The 16,212-nt window shown below is 37.2% G+C and overlaps 1 protein-coding gene across 1 annotated transcript; it reads right to left on the bottom strand.

The window, feature by feature from the left end:
- Nucleotides 1-1,187: 1,187 nt before the first annotated feature.
- On the bottom strand, nucleotides 1,188-14,768 carry PPM1A (protein phosphatase, Mg2+/Mn2+ dependent, 1A). Its single transcript, XM_009875961.1, is given in 6 exon segments — nucleotides 1,188-2,011; nucleotides 4,447-4,504; nucleotides 6,955-7,063; nucleotides 11,984-12,101; nucleotides 13,942-14,089; nucleotides 14,091-14,768. Coding segments are annotated over 6 exon segments (1,128 nt in total). The 5' UTR covers nucleotides 14,756-14,768; the 3' UTR covers nucleotides 1,188-1,981.
- Between the last annotated feature and the right edge of the window lie 1,444 nt (nucleotides 14,769-16,212).

Here is a 16,212-nt window from a genome sequence, read left to right on the forward strand (position 1 = left end):
GACATTTTAAGCATTTATTCATAGGTAGGTAAGGAACTGGTTCTTTAAGCAAAAATTGCTATAAATTTATAAATACAAATAGTGCTTATGTTTTCTTCATTCATGCTTGAACAGATTACAAACTGAATACAACGAAATTACGCTTAAGCACCCCACATAGACAAGAGGGATAAAAGAAAAGTTTGCTGGTATATACTATACTTAGTTCCAAGACACTATAAGTTACTTTTTCACTGTTCAGTGTTCCCTAACTCTGCATTAGTTTTAAGGCTATATATACAAATATGTATATTTCAAAGTTAGGGAAAGACAAATATAGCAAAATGCATTGTACTACATTTTCCTATCAAAAAGTAATTATACACCAAGTTCTGATTCTGTTTAACTGCAGTAAATGTTACAATCTACTTGTTTTACTGATTTTCCTTTCGGGGAATCTGCCTACAAAATGAATAAACTACACATTAAATACAATATTCTCAACCAAAAAGACAATACAAGGTGCATAAAACAGCAGTTTTGCAAACACGACTGACTTGAAAACTTAATTTTTGTATGCTCAATGGGAGAAAGCTAAGCTTAAATCAAATTAGTTTATTGACCTATAAAATTTTAAATTAGAATTTTAAACAACGAACAGTTAAATATTGTCAACATGCTGTATCTCAAATCACAAGTACTGTTTAACCACTAGTCGCTCAGTCTAAGTAAGTGGGTCAATTAAAAACACACACCATAAAATGTTAAAGATTGTCAGGCTTGGACAAATGTATTTTTATCAAACAGTAGGCAAATTCAAACCAATGCACATCTTCAGTGGGGAGAAAAAAACCCAAACACAACATCAAAAAGCCTGAAAAAACCCACACTTGTAAAAAATAGGGTAACGGATTAATCCCACATCATCCTCTAGCATATGGCTATGTCTTGGGCAATAATCAAAATCCTTCCCATTTTAAAAATGAGCTACCAATTAATAAAAATATTCTTCCACAAGTAAAATATCATTTACAATGGCACTGACATTTTAAAAGGCAGGAAAAAAGGAATTACACATTTATGGATAAATTTCTTGTTTGTTAAATCAAACTTTATTGATAAAATGGAATTCAAGGTATTTTACTTGGAACAGCAGCAGACCCAGCCATTCAGGATTGTAAAAATGCCGCAGACTCCTACTGTATGTAGAAAGCTGCCTGTTCGTGCTCAGTGATTAGTAGTTTCAGGTAAGGGTTAATGAAAAAAAAGAGGTGCAAAGAATCAAGGTATTCTAATCCCAAGGTTTGTATGCATATGAACATGATACTATCAACAGGGCATGATTTAACTCCCACCGAAGTCAAAATCAAAACTCCCTTGAACTCAATGTGAGAGCAGAAGTGTGTCCAAGAAAACTATATATGTTTGTTGAAGAATGTACAGCTACTCTTAATTATTTTTCCATTGCCAAGCAAATTCACACACTGTGATTTCTGGTAAGCTGCCCACAAGTTCAGCTCTCATATAAACCAAGAAGTTATCTTTACAGTTTTGTGCACCTCCTGAGCATCTCGCTGGCTAGGCTGCTGCTCCTCGCAATCCAAAACCACAACATGAATTTAAAGGGATATATATTGTTGCATCACACAAGCCAAACATTTCATCTAACCTTTATAGTGATTTAAAGCAGTTCATAATTAAATATGAGCATTTTGTACAAAGACAATTGCACTTTACAAAAACAAAAAATCATACAACATAAATTGCTGGAGTCTGATTTACAACATGAATTATGGTTCGAAATCACGTTTACAGAAGTCTGTTTTACAAAAAAGGATCAGTTCCCGGGCTAGACGTCGTACTGCTGTAGTCACTTTCACCAACACATCGCATTCCCTTCTTTAATTAAAGGTTGAAGATGGATGTTAAGAAGGGTCACTGAGGTTGGGCTGCACTTTCATTTGAAGGATGAAACGTGAACTCCACAGCTAGATGAGCGGTTTTACCACATATCATCAGTTGAGGCAGAATCCTTAAAGAAAAAAGAAAGAACCCTTTAAAGTCTGGAGTGCCCACAGTTACAGCAATTTCTGGATAATCCAGACTGAAAAGGGTGAAGACTTAAATGATTTCAGGAGTCTCTTTCCTCTCTCGTTTCAGAGATAGCATTTAAGAAGTATCTAAAAAACCATATATTCTTAATTAATGAAGCATTAACACCAAGGTGTTTCAAAATCTGACTGTTTTATACTAGCCTTATCAATTCACAAAATATCAGAGGAATATTATTCAAAAGGATTCCCAGAGTAATTACAAGTAATACAGAATGGATACACATTCTACACAGGCAACTTAGAAGAGCAGAAAGTGCCTTGTACCATTGTTATCTTGTATTATTTTTATTTTATTATCATTGTTATTACCTTGTACCATTTTATTATGGCTGCTATCTTTTGTTTTCAGTGCTCCCCCACTGCACAGGAAGATACAGTCATCAACTGACACCCTGTTATAATTCAGATCAATTTTAACACTTACAATTTTAAGTTAGAGAAGTGTAGTTTGGGTAACTGCAGGAAACCCTAATTTTGGATGGTAATAACACCACAAGAAGAAGAAAGTGCGTGTAAGACAAAAATATGGAAGCAGAGACATACCATGCTCTAAATTATAACTGTATGGGCACACTACATGGTATTACAACTACATGGTATTAAAATCATGCATCCCATACCCAAGTAACCCTAAAATTTGGTCCACTTAAGCCCACTGGCAACAGCGGGCTTTGTATAAGCACCACACACCTGTAAAATGTTTAACCAATCCCTGCTATCAGTTAAGAACAAAAAATAAAAATCCTAGTAAAAATCAAATATTCAGTTCCAGTGGTTTTAAATGCTGCTGTGTCAATGTCTGCTTCTTTTCCCCTTGCCTTGATTATTCTAGTTCAGCTGTCTCTAACTGCCTCATCAGCTGGGTGCACAGGTTAACACCACAACTAAGTGGGAGCAGAGCTTGGGAGCTGAAGCACGAGTTACGTCAGTAGCACAGGCATCAGAGCAAACTGCTTCTGCGCAGCAGTTGTTGGTCGTTTCAGCATTACCTGCTACCTTCCCTCAGTAATTAAGGGCCCTGATGGGCTTTAACGACAGTGTACGGCGGTGCTTCCACAGCTACGCTTCCCTATCATTACTGCAAGAGGTAGAAATACCACTTTAAAAGCACTGCCTGATTCCTTCAAGTGAAGAGAGGCTAATTAAGTCTCTTGCAATGCCACATACTACAATTTCTTAGCACTAAAGTTCTGCACCCTTCATTCAAACTCGCACACAGAATTCATTACAAACCATAGAGAAGAACAGTTGGCACGGAGGTGTAGTAAAAAAACCCCAACAACACACCAACCCACGAAAACCACCAAATCACTAAAATTACCCTTTGCAAAAGTACCGCCTCCAGCTTCTTCTTCAAGACCAGAAGCAGCAAAGGAGAGCAATTACATGAAAGACCAAAATGGTTGTGTTTGTTTCAAGTGCAAGGATGAAGAATAAAAGCAGTAGTCAGTAAAAATGCAGGAGCTGCATGCCAACTATTCGGTATGCACATTTCTGTATTCAAGTTGCCACCACCAGAAAACAAAGAAGTTTGTGTGCTGTACATTTGTAGAGCAGGAACACGCTACAGAATGTATTCTGAAGGTAAAGCATCCCTTTTTCAGCCACTATTTAGGAACTTTTACAATGAAAATACAACACCAAATAAACTAGCACCCAGTTGTATGGCCAACGCACAGTTCTTTATGTCTCAATGCATTTCATTAGCTAAGCATGGAAATCATTTTGGCCAACAGGTGAAGGATCAGTTTAATTACTTTATGAAGGACAGCACTTTTGGTGACATAATGTTGTTTCCAGGGATCTAACCGCAATTGGGATCACTGTTTGTATTTTAAGAGTTTTTTGGTGGTTGTTTTTTTCTCACTGATAGTGGATTCATGTCACTCTCATCGCAGACATATAAGAACCTAAATGCCTGCTGTAAGATGCTCTACACTTAAGAATAAAAGTGCTTAAGCATCCATATATATATATATATATCCTTAAAGCTGGTAGTTATAAATCTGTTTAACCTACAAGTATAGTCTTTTCTTCCCAGCATTTGGGGAAAAATGTCTCTTCCCAGAGTGGGGAAAAAAATCAAATACAGGATTTTTTGCACCATGTGGTAGGAAAGCATTTGGAAAACCAGGTAGGATTCAAAGAATGAAATTCCACAGGACAAACCTAGACTATGATCAGTGGAAAGCAACTGAAAAGAATTACAAAGCATAACCCAAAGAGCACCGCACTGCTACTGCTTCTTTAGGGGAAGAGGTCTTTTAAGAAGAATTAGCAATGTATTTCTTTACAAAACAGCTAAAATAATTAGAGTCGGGGAGAAAGGTAATGTAAGAGAAAGGATACTTACAGTATCATCATTCCTGTAGGGGTTCAGTCTGTTATAAACGGCTTCAATCACACTCCGTCTAGACCAAAAACAAAACCCACAAGATGTTAAGGTCGTGTCTTTTTTTATTCAGGTCAAAGCCCCTAAGTACAATTTTAATTCAAAATGCAAGCTTTAAAAGGTTTTAAGTTCACAGATCTAAGTTTACTGCAAGTTCTCACTATGTGTCATTAAACACTGCATACAGCTAATGCATCCTTAAGACCTTCAAGAAAAACAAGGCTGAAATCACTCAGAGCTCAGAAGAACAACACAACATTCAGAAGAGGCTGTGATGCTGCTTGGTGCTACGTCTCTTGACGCTGAAAAGCGCGTGAGGAAACCTGATGGCTGTTGGAAGCCCTGGCCGTTTGTGTATGTGATGAACACTGCAGTAGTACCTCGTGTATTACGGCACTTTCTGAAGTACATTTTTGTTTGCATTGCATTCTGAAATGTACTTTCCATATGCAAACTTGGAAAGATTATTTCTGAAGCAATCATCTTTTACAATATGCCCAATGTTTCCTGCAACTTTTCTCAAAAAAAAATAATGCTGCTGTTCACAATTTTATGTATCGTATCTTTAGATTGCATTTCATCCAGTAAAATAAAAAAAAAATTCAAGCATCTCAACAGCTGAAAGCTTGTCAATGATCTCTGAGAATCTCAGCTAATATTGATAGAAAATACATTGCTAAAATATTAATTGAAAAATTGCAAATAACATGTAAATGAGCAACACGGATTGTTTTGTTGTTTTTTGTTTGGTGCGTTTCAGGGTTTTTTTTGTTTGAGTTGTGGTTTTTTGTTGTTGTGGTATTTTTGTTTGGTTTTTTTTTTTTTTTTTTTTACACACAGGCTGAAAAGTTTTTCTTGAAAACTGATACTCAGTAAAGCCCCACTGAGGCTGAAGGAAGAGGAAGCCTTTGCTTTATCCAGCATTTAAGGAGACAACTTTGGAGGGGGAGCAGGAAGGAAAGCAGGGAGGAAAAGAGAGGAATTACAGATTGGACTTTAAAAGCAACTTTCTTTCAGATCCCCTTCTGCAGAACAAGTATTATAAAGTAGCAGATTACAACTGCGAAACAAAACTTCAAAGAGCAACTTTTTAACTGCTCATGAGTGCATGAAGAGCAATCATAAAGCTTTGGATGAAAAAAAGCAGATGATAGGCTTTAAAATCATCCTGTAATATTGAAAAGTTAGAAACTACCATGCAGCAGTATAAACATGAATCTAGTCATTTATTATAGGGCATGAAAGAGGCTGAATTTAAAGTAATAAAATCAGCAGTTACACACAAAGTACACTGCACTGGATGAACTGGGAAGTTTCCCTTATCTTTCAAAAGAGTTATCTTTGATTCTAAATAAAGGCGGGTTCCTTGAAAAGCATTCTTCTCCTTCCAAATTGGCAGCAGTGCTTTGAGTTACACTGACATCCAATTAAATCCATACCAAGACACACAGTCACTTCACTTCCTCAACAACCGTGATGCTATTGCTAGCCAAAGGAGCCCCAGAAAAATCAATCTGTATGCCGTATTTCATGAGTAAATGACTCATCAATACTTCAAGACTGGAGCAACACATCCCACACAGATGTTGCTACTATGTATAAAATCGCCATCGCTTCCTTTCCTAGTCAAGCAGCTCACGTAGGAACAATTTTGTTTTGTAGCAGTCATCTTTACAGTTCAGTTCTTCATTCAATTACACACCTAGTCTTCATGTTTTGGTGTAACAATAAAAAATTCATACTCGCAAGGGTTAAAAATATAGTCTGTACCATATGTGCCCAATCCATTTTAACACAGCACAGGTTCAGGAACAAACTTTTGAAGCAAAACCCACTTGGTTTGGTGCTTCCTTAAAAGATTGAACATCAAACTGAGAAGCCAAAGAGCATCAACGTTTAACTCTTCAAGGACAAAGCCAGCCTATGTAAGGCTTTAAGCATAACTACCTACTTTTCTTTTTTGATGGACTGCTACCTAGAGTTTTCAGATTTGTCACAAGCAGAGAGATATAAAAGCAAACTTTTAAGCAATTAAAACATTGCCTTAGCTACAGACAAGAAAAGAAAGCTGCCAAGCACAACATCATAACGCGTATCACTTCTCGTCAAAGGGTAAAGCTACACGTACAAGTAACTACCCAACTCAGTCAGTGCATTATTTTTTGCATCTTCAAATGTAACCTCCCACCCAGAAAACCCAGTTAATTACGAAAAACAAACACACTCAGGCCACCCTTAAAAAACCTGCAGTCCTTCCCAAAAGTTTGACATTTAATTTGAGCAGCGATTCATGTTTAACTCTATTCTTATACTTGTCTTTTCATTTAGAACAACTGTGTAATAAAAATTGCAGAACAGCTCATCACCTTTTGTCCTGTACCCTTCTTCCCACCCACCACTTTTAAGAGTGGCCTTAAAGTTAAGTTTCGACTTAAATCAAAAACCACATTTACACTGATGTGAACTCACTTGCTTGCCAATTCACCCCCCGGCGGGAGGTTTGGGATGCTCTCAGTTGCTAACGTACGCATCACGTGGACTAAGTCTGGGACTCCTTCACCCTGCTTCTTTATGATCTCTGGGAATCAGAAGTACTTTTTTTGTAAGTGCAGTCCAAATTTAACTTAAAAAGATTGAAACACTCAGTTTTATAAAAAGGCAGCTTAACTTCTGTTAATATATATTAAAAAAAGATGACAGACCATATTCAACACGGTTATTGTTAACTTTGGTTCCGTAAGAGAAAGAACCCGTAACAGATTTGACACAGATACACAGCTAACTTAACATGCACACTGGTTTTAGAAATACACAGCTACCTAATAAAAGTGGGGAAAAATTCTTCAATGGCTTTCCTGCGATACGCTACATATAACAGAAGATGTACTATCTTCCCAACAAAATGCCCTGGGCACAATGCAAATATTAACACCACCTTTATCACTGCAATAGAAGATAAAAGATTATAGCTATCACAGAAAGCATAATATTTTCAAGAAACAAAAGGTTAGACATAGTAAAAATAAATCCCATGGCTGTATGTTTATTACCTAATACTGGTACCTCCTTGTTTTACAGCAACATGTAAATTTTAAGAACTCTTACACACAAACTAAAAGCCAGGGACATCACATCTAAGAGACAGTTCCATTCTCAACTGACTTAAGGAATATGTGAATATTGGGCAGTGATTTAAAGCTGATCCACTCCAACTTCTGGGTGAAGAGAATCTGTACTGTAGCCACAGTCACATCAGCTAAGAAATTAATTCTTTATTCTTAGGCCTGTTTTTTTTCACCCGAGTGATAAGCACACAATTTTATTTGAACTTAAAGAGATTTCAGACCATATCAGCCTTGAAGAGCCACTCTTTAAGTATGGATTTTATGAAATTTGAAGAACAAGCACGTTTTTTAAATGCATCTCATCGGTCTCTCTGTAAACATGAGCTCTTAAAATTATACGTGAGTTATTAAGACACAATGCTGTTGATCTTCAAGTGAATACTGCACCACACATACAATGATACGTACATATGTCCATACACATATATGCACATATGCACACGCACACTATTCTTCATTTACACAGCTTGAAGAGTAGTTGGAATTCATCGGTACCACTTCTGAAGCATTCTGGTTTTGCCCTAAATGGTAATTCCAGAAGAGCACACCAAGGATCCGTTTTATAATTTAATTAGTGAGAAGAGGCACATTAACAGATATTAAAACCAACACATACCTAGTCCTTTCCAGTTAAAAAATTAAAAACAATTGTGAATTACTTTTTGTGCATGTAATAGTTTTTCAGGTCTGTGTGTGTTTACAGAAAGCATCAGCTCTATTTTGCAGTCAGGCTGTGTAAATTATTTGCAAGGTAGAGTAGAAACACTTTCTGGCCCTCAACCAGTGTCCAACTCTGCAACACAAAGCTTTAAGCTGTTTACTTCAAAACCTACATTTTAAATATACGATACCACACACCATGGAAACCTCGAAAAACTTCCCATTTCCTCAAAATCTATAGCCAAAATTAATTTTACCACCTAGTATTTCGTAAATAAATAATCTAACACTCTTAAATCTGAATAAGAAGCCAAGATCTCGGATTTGGTTTGCCAAGTTCCTTTATTGTGCAATTTTGAACATCTAGTATATTCTACATTGTGCTAGTGCTAAAGTTCTGCTGTACAAAAATAAGAAATTTATAGTTTACCTATACTACACAGTTTCACAACCTGTAACTGCAGTACATTTAATATACAGTCTCCACTAAATGAATACATTTATATTTTTGATAAAACTATAGATACAGACTGAATGAACACTGAAGACACAACAAATGGAGTCGGTCTGCTAGCTGTTTAATTTATTGGAATTATCTTCTTTCAATACATCTTGCAACCCTCCCCCCAAAGTTTAATTTACCTTTAATCTTTCTACACATTTTCATGGCATAATGTACTGGAAGAAGTGTACTTACAACCCTGAAGTAAAGGATTCAAAACATATCTGCTTTTTCATATTCTGAATGGGAATTCCACACAAAGTTTAAGAAAAAGCCAGAGCTTCGATTTTGTGAAAATATGGGAAGGAACATACAGCAGCTGACTTAAAGTAATTTTCTCTATAAAGGTGTAAATATTGCAAGGATTATCTATTATGGAATGTTTTTATGTAAAAAACTGAGAACAGAAAAAAAAAGTTTAGACAAGTTTCTTTTTAGAGTCAACACATCAGTAACACATATTAGTGCAAATAACAGCAAGACATTTTGGAATGACTGATTACTTCTGCCATGAAGTTCACGTGACATTTTAGGACTAACACTGATTTATTGCAAGTAATGGCACAAAGATGCTTCTCCACACTTGCCGCTTCTTACATTATTATTTATTATAGGTATGAATCTGGATGACAAACACATGAAAATTAGTAAAAGGAGAGTCCTAGCTGGCATGGAAGTAGAAACCTAAGGGATTTTTTTAATCTGAATTGCCTCTCCTTATTCAAGATGACCATCAGCACTAAGCTCTATTCAGTCTTTAAATCTGCACTACTTCTTAACAGTATAAAGATATATTCTAGGATGAGGAAATAAAAGTACAATCAGAAAAAAAATCCACATTAGTAAGCATCACATCTCATTACTCGCTGGACTACACGAAGTACTGAAGTGAGTAAAAATAAATACCAAGTCTCCACTTTAATGAGTTTTAACTTTAAATTGATATCACAGATCAGTAAGGCCATTTAAAAAGCACTCTTTACATTTTCTAGTTCCTTTAGCTGATGATTAGGTTTTTAAAGTTAAGCACTGCCATTCTTAAAGTATCCTATGATAAGAGCAGGATTATTCACTGTAGTGTTCAAAGAATCAGATGCTGCAGCAGTTCTGCCTTACTATCAGATACTCCTACATCATCCATTTACACTAGGAAATAATTTAACTGCACGAGAATTAAGTTAAATGCAACAAAGTTAATTGATTCCTGTTCTTGAAGTTCTGCCTCTCAAATTCCTTCATGAGCAAGGCCTAAAAGGCCAAATTCTGCACACAAATCACTGCTGGGTTAAGTAGTGTTTACCACTTCTTCATTAATTTAAATACTATCTTTGTGCAACAGCAGACTCTAAAAAAGAAGCAAAGACTCCTGAGGGGATGTACAAAACATTTCCTCGAGTTGTTGAGACATCATCCCATTAAATTAGTGTTAAAGTGCTTGATAACTACACATACAGAATCTCTCCGCCTCTATGCAAGTATCACACTTCGCTCACTCCTGAAATTTTTTATTTGTGTAAACACAAAGTACTGGCAGCCAAATTCACTGTACGTACCATAACCACACACCGTTCCAGTGTTTAAGTTCTTCATTTACAAAATGAAGTCTCTGTACCAAAGTGCCAGTTTTCCTCACTGTAATATTCCTGGGGTACAACGAGGCCAGCTGAAGATACAGCCGTCACTTGAACACTTTCATGTTCTAATTCATGGGTTTATCTGAACTCAGAAAAAATATTTAAGATACAAAGGTAATACTTGCCCAAATTAGGAGAGCCAGCATGCTGTAAATTAACGTGTGAGTTTACAGTGTACTTGTTCCTCACCAATTCTGTGTGCAGGCATGCACAGTAAGCTCTTCAAATGCCTGGTGCAAAACTGCTCACTGCTTTGAAGTGGAGAAAGTCACCTGACACTTGGCTCACCCACTGTTACCATGTGCTCGGATATTCCTGCTACGCTGTCAAAAAGATTCACACTGTTGCTTACTGTGCACCAACTCCTCTTATTAGGCAAGTGTTACATTCAAACACAGAAATGTTCAGGGGCAGAGCAGATGTAGTTTGCCAAGACCTTGCGAATGAGGCCTTAGAAAAAGGTGATACTTTCTGAAGGAGCACCTACACACAGGCAGTAAGTGCTTTAAAATTGCACATTCATTTGTGTGAACCCAGAACTCCTGTGTAGGTAAGTTCTCTGAAATTTCTGAAGCTGCACAGTGTTATCTTAATCCAAGTCAAGGAGGGGGAAAAAAAAGCACAGAATATATTCATCTAACTTACTAATCACTGATACTATAGTCACAAAGAACTGTGCAAGGAGCTCCCTGTGTGATGTTAAGGATTCTTGGGAGTACATACACATAACTAGATCTGTAACATATAGATCTAGAGGAGTCCACTTCAAAAATAGACTTAACCTATGCAAATAATGCATACAGCGTGTCTTATGTTTCAGAAACAAAAATCCAAGTTGTGGTTGTTTTTAAATAACAAAAGGCACTGTAAATCCAGTTTTCACAAGAAAACTTGTAAATCAAATTGGTTTCAAACGTAACTTTTAGCAAGGTGACCCAAAATGCCAAAGACTAACAGTTTCAGTTTAAAGTGTAAGGATTCTCAAAATACAAATGTAAAGCAAAATTTTGAAGTTACTATCCAAGTAAGACGAGCTCCCAGCTTTTGTTCATCATGAATGCTTAAACATTAGCTTTGACAAATTCCTGACGTTCTTTCAAGTAAGTCAATATGTTAGCAGGTGTCTTAAAGATGACAGTAATCAAGCTGTAACCATAACTGGATAATAAAATATTATGGCTAACTAATTTGTACATAACTCTATGGAAAAAATGGCACTCAAATTACCATCTTCACAGACACTTTGCAAGATATTCTGATTATTTTATTTAACTCCACACACCAGGAATCAGGATTTACTGGTCAGAAGCTCACATTGCCAACGGGCTCATGAAGAACGCTGGGAGGAAATGAATTTTTTTTCTGCCAGGCTGCTGCACATTCATAGCAGAATTTTTCAGGACATACAGCAGGACTGTATGAGTGCCTTTTTCAGAGATGTACCCTAGATGGCTAATGGCACTTGAAGGTTTATTAAAAAGCCTGTATGTGTTAAAGAGCTTAGTTGCTGGAGGGGGAAGGGGGCCAGAGGGGTCTGTTTAGAAACAAAGTTACTTATTTTTTTTTAAATGATCCACCTTCTACTCTGCTTTCCAGGTACTTGTCCAACTCTGCCTCTCTTTTCACCGCCTCTGGCGATACCTTTGGTGCATTCGGAAAACAGATCAATATCACACTCATGTTGTCTCGACTTCCCTGGTGGAAAAGAAAAAATTATTTGAGAATGTATACACACCACACTAAACACACATCAAAGCATTTTACACACAGGCACAAAAATAATCACAAAACATAGCATTAAAACACAACTTTTAACTATTATGGATTAATATTATCTTCAGTCTTACTTTCCCCCCACCCCCTCACAGAATTCCAGAAGTCTGCCCGTTCATTCAGTATCACTTTTAAGTCACTTTGTTCTTTTCTCTTTTATGGTCTGACGATGACATGGAGCCAGTTACAGACAGCCCATTGTCTTCTAAAACTGACATTTCTAATGAGTGATGTGTAATTATGAAGTTGTGTTCAATTATAGTTTAAGTACTACACAATCATTTTGGGAAAACAGCTGAATATTAGATGGGTAAACAAAATCATCAATGCTTGAAAGCACTAGGAAGGTGCTGAACTGAGACAGTGCTTCCACTTAAAACCACAGCTATTAGTTGCTGGGGATTTTTTCTCCCCCCTTCCTTTTTTTTTTTCAAAGCAAGAAAAGTTGCAAGTGAGAGAAGCTGTTAAAAGACCAGCAGGAACTGGTCCAGGCCTTTACAAAAGCATTCTTTGAAGCGAAAACATTTAAAACTCCAACTAAACAGAACCCTAATATTTGAATACATTAAAATACAAACAGATTCTGCTTATGAAAAGTAGCTGTTTGGTTTACTTTCAACATCTCTGTGCTCTGGTCTACAGACATGTATCCATACGCTTAACTTATAAGACCAATTAAATCCACTCAAGTCAGCAAGATCGGATCAGAAACAAGCCAGTGTTTAAAACAAGAGTATATGGGTGCATGAGGAGATGCTGACAGTTGACCACTGCAAGTTCACAGTATGCACAAGCCACTGCCCCTTCCCTCGTGTATTTTCAGGATTACCAGACAAAAATGGTAAAAAAAAAAAAAAACAAAACCAAAAACATTATCAATCTGGCAAAGTGCTGGAAACAAATTACATTCTTCCAAATAGGAAACAATGATAGTAATGTGGAAAAGGCAGAGATGCTGTCTTGTCTCTTTAGTATCAAAGATGTTGGCTTTTTTACATTATTACTTACAGCTTGCCTTTGGAAAACTAGGTGTCAAGCTATGAAACTCAATACTTCAAATCTCTTCTGTAACTGCACCATCTTGCAACTTAGTAACACAAAGTGTAAATTATTCTTAGAATTAGGCAGTTTTGTTAAACAAAACAATCTCATCTTCTACTTGAGCTAGTTTCAGAGCCGTATCACACAACACTGAATAAGAAATACAGTAATTAAACCAGAATAAAAACTAACTTCAGAAGTCAAACCTTTATAATAGTCAAAAAGAAATTTTAAAACTGCTAAATATGAAGTCAAAGTTCATTCATTCTGCATTTATCTTGGTGTAATTACAACTGTAATGTTCCTACATATGCCCAAGAAAGGAAGGGAAGATTAGGAAGGGAAGATTAGGAAGGGAAAGAATATTCTCTAGCCTGATTAAGTCTTAAGAGTTTAAGTTTTGCAAAATACGTGGTGAAAGAGAAAAGGCCCGTTTTTGTCCTTGGCTTGTCCATAAATTCCCACCAGCCTCTAGTTTCCCAGTGATCATAACGTATCTGTACATGATTTTAAACTCTTCATTAACCAAAACCACCCAGAAAGTCACACTGTTTCTGCTGGGTGTTCATTCTCCTCTATCACCATTTCTGTGGGAATCATGGTAAAGTCACGTTAACACAAACCACTGAATGTTTATAGACTGGAATCAAAACTTATTCTTAACTTGTTCATAAACTTCTAATAGTGAAAACACAGTAAACCTTCTCTTAAGTCTGGCTACCTTGTACAAGCAGGTGTCAACTATCTCATTGCAAACTTTCTCAAGGTCATCAGTGACTTCAAGTCTGGATCTTACAAAGTCACACAGCTCTTCATTTCCCATAACATCCCAGATACCATCACAAGCCAGAATGATGAACTGATCATCTATACACTTCAGGCTCAGGTGAGACTAGCTGTTCTGTAGGACCTTTCCCATGGACACATTTGTAATCAAAGTCCCCAAGTGCCCTTGAAACAGCAAGAGAGCCATTCACACGCTGAATCATTACAGAGCCACCTGCGTTCTGTATACGCTCCTTCTCCAGTGGATTACTTGGTTTGTGATCCTGTGTAAAGAAGTGAACCTTCCTGTTTCTACAAAGCAAACCTCTTGAGTCTCCACAGTTGATGAAGTATGTATGTTGGGGAGAGATCATGACACCCACAGCTGTTGACCCACTTCTGTCTGCACCGTGTTTCTTCTCAGAGATGACTCTCATGTGTTCATCAATTTGCAGAAAACCTGTTCTGATGCCGCTCTTTACACTTTCCACAGATGGTGGCCCATCTGGCCCCTTAAAATCCTGGTTGCTTGTGATGTGATCTAATAAATGCTCACAGCAGTACTTGGCAACCTGTGATCCAGCATGCCCGTCATATACAGCGAAGAATGACCATCCATCAAGTCCATTTGGCAAACCAATCACAGCCGTATGTGCGTCCTCCATCTCAACTCGCCAGCCTTGCATACTACTCAGACCATAACGAAGCCCGTTTCCTTGCCCCTGGGCATTATACTTCTCCATCTTTGGCTTGTCTAAAAATGCTCCCATGATGACTTTTCTTCAGTTCTAAAAAGAAAAAATAAAAGTATTATTAAGATATTTCTTAAACATCCCTCGTTGAAACATCCTGTTGGGAGCTATTAAATAATATCCCAAATAATGTTAAGATAACAGAAATACAGATAAAAAGTTGACTTTTCCGTGTCTCAAGTCAAATTTGCATTCCTTTCATCTAACTGAGGCAAGGACACTGCCAGTAGCTGAACTGCATGTTTCATAGTTTTAAAGTATTTTCAGCTAGCTTATACAAAGAACTTATATTCAACTACCATTGATGGTTCTGACAAAAGGCTCTAGTATCAGAATATATGAAATTAGTTTGAAAGAGGACTTTATCAACTGGCACATCTGAATAGCTATGCTCCCTGCAATTACCGAGCCAATGAAAGAGGTCAATGTTTCCAGGACAGTGGCATTCCCTAGATCCCTACCTGCTGGCCACAAAGTCCTGCTCACAATGCTTTCCTGATGGTGGTGAGGAAACCAAGGCAAGCTGATTAGGTTTTCTTTTGAGGAAGAGGCTTGGGGTTTCTCGGTTGGTTTTTGGTTTGTGATTTTGTTTTGTTTGTGGGCTTATTTTTTTTCATTAACCTCTTTCCCCCCTCCGCAAATCAGATAAACTGATCTGAACACTCAGAATGATGTCAGAGTCTGCATAAAGGAAGCAGCAACACTGGGCAGCTTGGAGCAGGACTCAGAAGGAACAGAGCAGCTGTCCCTTCAGGCAGCAGCAAGACATTAGTTTGGCTCAGCCATCTTGCGAAAGCTCATCCTTAGATTTTCAGTTAAATTACGCAGCAAGCTTCTCAGATGTCTGTGCTGCAGATTTACTTAAAACCTTAATGTATTCATGCTTCACTGAAAGACAACTGCCCCTGACAAGTTTAAGGAAATCTGTTTGGAAATAAAATCACACGTGTTGTAAATTCACGCTTCCTTATTCAAGCCAGACCAATATACTGCACACCCCTTCCTCCTCCACCTCCCATCATTGGGATGTGATGCAGCAAATATTAATGCAGAAGAGAATAAAAAATTTATTTGCAGGCAGTCTAAACTGACTGGTTTAACTTCGTGGCTTTCACGCCCTAACCATCCAACCCACCCTTCTAATCCCCATCAGTTTATTTATGCATTCATTATTAAAAAACCATACAAAATAGGTCACACATTTTACATACTTGCAAATTCTGCCCTGGGAGGCATCAAAGAGTGTGCAAATCACTGTTATACAATACAAGGCAATGGAACAAAACTATGAGCTTTTGTTTTTAAGACAGCATACAAAAATTAACTGTGAGAAGAGTCTCTGAAACAGATTTTACCTGAGGGAGATAAGCAGCTGCACTAGCAGAAAAGTTAGTACACTAGGGGTTTTAGAAGGCTTTAACTTGTATGTGGAGCACATCTGATCAGCTTTTTAAGTGATAATATGCTTTTATTGC

Source organism: Apaloderma vittatum, unplaced genomic scaffold, assembly GCF_000703405.1.
Source record: "Apaloderma vittatum isolate BGI_N311 unplaced genomic scaffold, ASM70340v1 scaffold12209, whole genome shotgun sequence".
Classification (NCBI taxonomy): domain Eukaryota; kingdom Metazoa; phylum Chordata; class Aves; order Trogoniformes; family Trogonidae; genus Apaloderma; species Apaloderma vittatum.